The following is a 3,938-nucleotide window of genomic DNA, read 5'->3' as shown; positions in this document are numbered from 1 at the left end:
TTTCAACCTTGGAGGCTTCTCCCTATAAGTAAGGGTGAACAGTCAGGGTTTGATTCAAGAAAAAGAGTGAGCACAGAGTTCTTATAGCTCCCTAAGCTTACAGAAATTCTTCTCCTTCAATGTTTTCATTTTGTAATTTTTCTGTTTAATTATGTCATGTCTTGAGTCTTATGAAAAAAGGCAAACAGTGAGATTTGTAAGAAAAAGCCATAGAGCGAAAAAAGGCAGAAAGTGCAAAATTAAAAGAAAAAGTCATAGATGTCCTTAGAGGTCCTTTGTACATCTGTGTTGTGTTTCATGATTCTGTGGGAATCCTCTTGTAAGTTGAGTTAGCACTTTACAGTTGAAAGCTTGGCAGTGACCAAGTCAAGTTCAGTTTGGGATTAGATTCTGGACTTGTCCCATATACGAATGGTAGTTCCTAGGGAGAATTAGTGTTTGTAATAAAAAATGATTATAGTGAAATTCCATCATTGTTGTGATGGAGACTGGATGTAGGCTGCCTTGCACTTAGCAGCTGAACCAGGATATATCTTGGTGTAAATCTCTCTCTTCTCTACTCCATTTCTATTTCTGCTGCCAAGGAGATAAAACTAAAAATATCTCGTGCTGACTGACGAGACAAAAAGAAAAGTCTCGTGGCTGGAGACGAGACAAAAGAAAAAGTCTCGTGGCTAGTTACGAGATAAAAAGACAAAAAGTTTTGAGAAATAGTTTCAAAGACCAACAAGTATTGTCAAGTGAAAAGGGGGCTAAGTTCAACCCCCCTTCTCTTAGCCATTGATAACCATCATGTTCCACACTTAAAAGAGAGGAGGAAGTCAGTCGAAATTCCTTGAATCCCCTCCTTCAGTTTTGGGGATATCAAGCAAATACAATCGTGGCATCAGGAAAATGACATTTGGTATCGTGCACATTTTATTCCCATTCATTTTCAACTGCCACAACCTAAGAAGGTTACAAAATGAATCTGGCAAATCATTTATCCCAGTGTCATCCAAATCAAGCAGGGTTACATTTTCCATCCTTTCGGCTATTTCTGGAAAATACTCGAGACTTGAGCAACCATACAGATAGAGGTTTTTGAGTGCGGGCAACTTAATGACAGTTGGAAAACTCCTTAGCTTGTTGCAATCTTTAGCATTCAATATTTTAACTTACATAGAAAACCAACCGAACTGTGAACGGTAACTAAATTAGGACACTTTTTAAACGATAATTCTTCCAACATTTGAAGGCTAGACACATCAGGTATCTCTTTCAAAGAATTCTTGCAATCAAAGTTCAAAACTTTCAACTTAACAAAGTTCTGAAAAAATACAAAACAGAAAATACGAGTCAACAAATAAATTTCATGACTTACTTACATGCAAAATGAAAAAAAAAAAGAATTTAGTACACTTGCCTTAAATAAGTTATCCAACTTGGTTGACACAGAGAAATCATAGGGCAACTTGAGTATGGAGAGTTCCTTTGGTTGAAAATCATATGGCAAATACTTTGAAGGATATCCCACCATATGGAGACTTTTTTTATATTGATCTAATGCAGATTCCCATTGTTTTAAATCTTTTCCAAACAAGTTAGAACCTATTACTTCCAAAGTCAATGGAAGTCCAGAAGCATAAGTTACTACACGAGTTAAAATATTTGTGTAACTTGGACTAACAGTATCAATTTTAAAAGCTTTCCAAGTAAGCAAATCAATTGACTCTTTCTTATTTAAACCTTGTACTTCGTATATCCTTTCAACACGATGGAGTTTTAGCAAATGTGTGTCCCGTGTTGTAATAATGACTCTGCTACCACAACCAAACCGTTCAGGTTTTTCAGCAACAGCTTTTAACTGCTCTTGTTCATCAACATCATCCAGAACCAAAAGAACCTTCTTTCGACAAAGTCTTTGTTCTATTTGTGGAGCTCCTTGTCTAACACCTACAATCTGAACTTTCTCCTTTCCTAATATCTGAGAAAGAAGGATATTTTGAAGATATACCAACCCATATTTATTTGAATTTTCTCTGATGCTTTCAAGAAAGCACACACCTTCAAAATGATCAGCAATCAAGTTATAAACTGCAAGAGCAAGTGTTGTTTTTCCTATTCCACCAACTCCATGTATTCCTACCATATGCACGGCATCATTAGATTCAATTTCCAAAAGTGAAATTACTTCTGATACTCGAGAATCTAGTCCGACGGGGTAATCAGCAACAGGCAAAGATTCACGCCTTATCTTTCTTGAAATTTCTTCCACAATAATTCTAATAAACTTATGTTCATATCCAACCCTGTCAAACAAGGCTAGTTAATACAAACGCACACATGGACACATTTTAAAATGTAAAAATTGTGATATTTTGATTAATGAAACAATTACAAAAAGAGGTATATACGAATTGAAGTTACCCATGTTTGAAATGATAGCCAGACAAATTAGCCACTTGATGCAGAGCCTCCTTCCATTTTTTCACCTTGTTCAAGTCATTCTTGAATGTCTCCTCATGTTTAGCCATTGCTTCTCCAAAACTGTTTGTTTGACGGCGCACATCAGAAGGATCAACCTTATAGAAAACCGGCAAAACCAACCAATTATTTCCCTTGACGGAGTGAAGGATCTCGACAAGCTCATCTAAGCAGAAAGAAGAAGAAGCATAGTTAGGAGAGAGCACAATGATGGCAATCCTAGACTCTTGAATTGAGCTGAGAAGTGAGGGTGTGATTTCATCTCCTTTTGGAAGATCCTCATCATCAATGAAGGTGTGGATTCCTTTATTAGAAAGAGCTTCATAAAGATAGCCAGTAAAACCGTAACGAGTATCTTCGCCTCTGAAGCTAATGAAGACGTGGTATTTCCATGCATAGCTTATGGAAGAAGAGTGGAGTGCCATGAGAAGCAAGAAGGATAGAATGGTTGCCTGTTGGAGTGTTGACTCTCACAAAACCAAAGAAAGCATTGAGTGAGTGAAGGAAGAATGAGAATAGATGTTATGTGAGTCTCACTAAGTCAGTCAACGGAGCAAGCAATCAGAAACTGCAATTTGATTGGTAATCTTACATTTTTCATTGAAGGGATGGATTAACTAACTTCAAGGAAGAAAGGAAGAGATTACTATGTGTTGCCATTTGCTGCATAAACTAAATTTAAACAAAATTGAAATAACAGTGCAACAATTTGGATGCATGTGAGAATTGAGATTTGTAACTCTCATTTTTTGTTTACTTAGCTTGTTGAAATTTATAATAGACTCTCATGATCTCTTCATCTGGGCAAAGGAATACAGTACAATATATATAAATATATTTTTTACTTTAAAACAATCTTATAGAATTGATTATTTTGATGATGATTTATGTTTGTTTATGATGAGAATGCAACTTGTCTAAATGCTTAGTCAAACAATAATATGATTTCAGATGTTGTGCTCTCTGATGTTTTGTGCAGAGTAGTATATTTACATGGCTAACCTTTGTCCTTTGGTAATCAAGAAATTATTTTATTGTAAAAGTAGTTTTATGATGCATAAACAAATTAAGGACAAGAGGTGGTTCACTTTCATTAAGTTAAAGGCAGCCATAGAAATAAGACAAAACTATCCCAAAGTTTGATAATTTCAACTACTTGACAAGTTAACATGTGCATTAACAAATGCATACCATGGGTGATGATTGTCTTTTGTTAATCTTAGAATTGAAATTTTTGAATTGACTATTACTCTGAACAAAGGTAGGTTGCTCAGAAATTTCGGTTATTGTGAAACGGTGAAACCATGTTCCTATATCCTATTATCATTAATTATCATGTAACTTCCATGTAACTAAACGTTTTAGCAATGAAAAATTATAAACATACTTGAGGGGTATTTTTTTTTCTTCATTTTTTAATTCATTAACCAAGCTATTCTCCAATAACATTTGCTTACAAATAATTTATTATT

General features: G+C 35.0%; 1 protein-coding gene across 1 annotated transcript; it reads right to left on the bottom strand.

The window, feature by feature from the left end:
• Positions 724 to 3,291, bottom strand: LOC107644581 (TMV resistance protein N). The gene is made up of 2 exons (XM_016348469.2): positions 2,410 to 3,291; positions 724 to 2,291 (listed from the first exon to the last, which is right to left on the bottom strand). The coding sequence occupies exons 1-2, from the start codon at positions 2,889 to 2,891 to the stop codon at positions 1,364 to 1,366; spliced, it is 1,410 nt and encodes a 469-aa protein (XP_016203955.1). The 5' UTR covers positions 2,892 to 3,291; the 3' UTR covers positions 724 to 1,363.

This window comes from Arachis ipaensis, chromosome B05 (genome assembly GCF_000816755.2).
Source record: "Arachis ipaensis cultivar K30076 chromosome B05, Araip1.1, whole genome shotgun sequence".
Taxonomy (NCBI): Eukaryota; Viridiplantae; Streptophyta; class Magnoliopsida; order Fabales; family Fabaceae; genus Arachis; species Arachis ipaensis.
Note: the sequence above shows the minus strand (reverse complement) of the source record. Positions and strands in the feature narration are given on the sequence as shown.

What these genes read in the sequence shown, in the direction of transcription:
- LOC107644581 (XM_016348469.2), bottom strand. Translation starts at nt 2,891, where the DNA reads ATGGCACTCCACTCTTCTTCCATAAGCTATGCATGGAAATACCACGTC. An exon ending in GGCTATCATTTCAAACATGG is followed by an intron (nt 2,292 to 2,409) that starts GTAACTTCAATT and finishes CTTGTTTGACAG; the next exon opens with GGTTGGATATGAACATAAGT.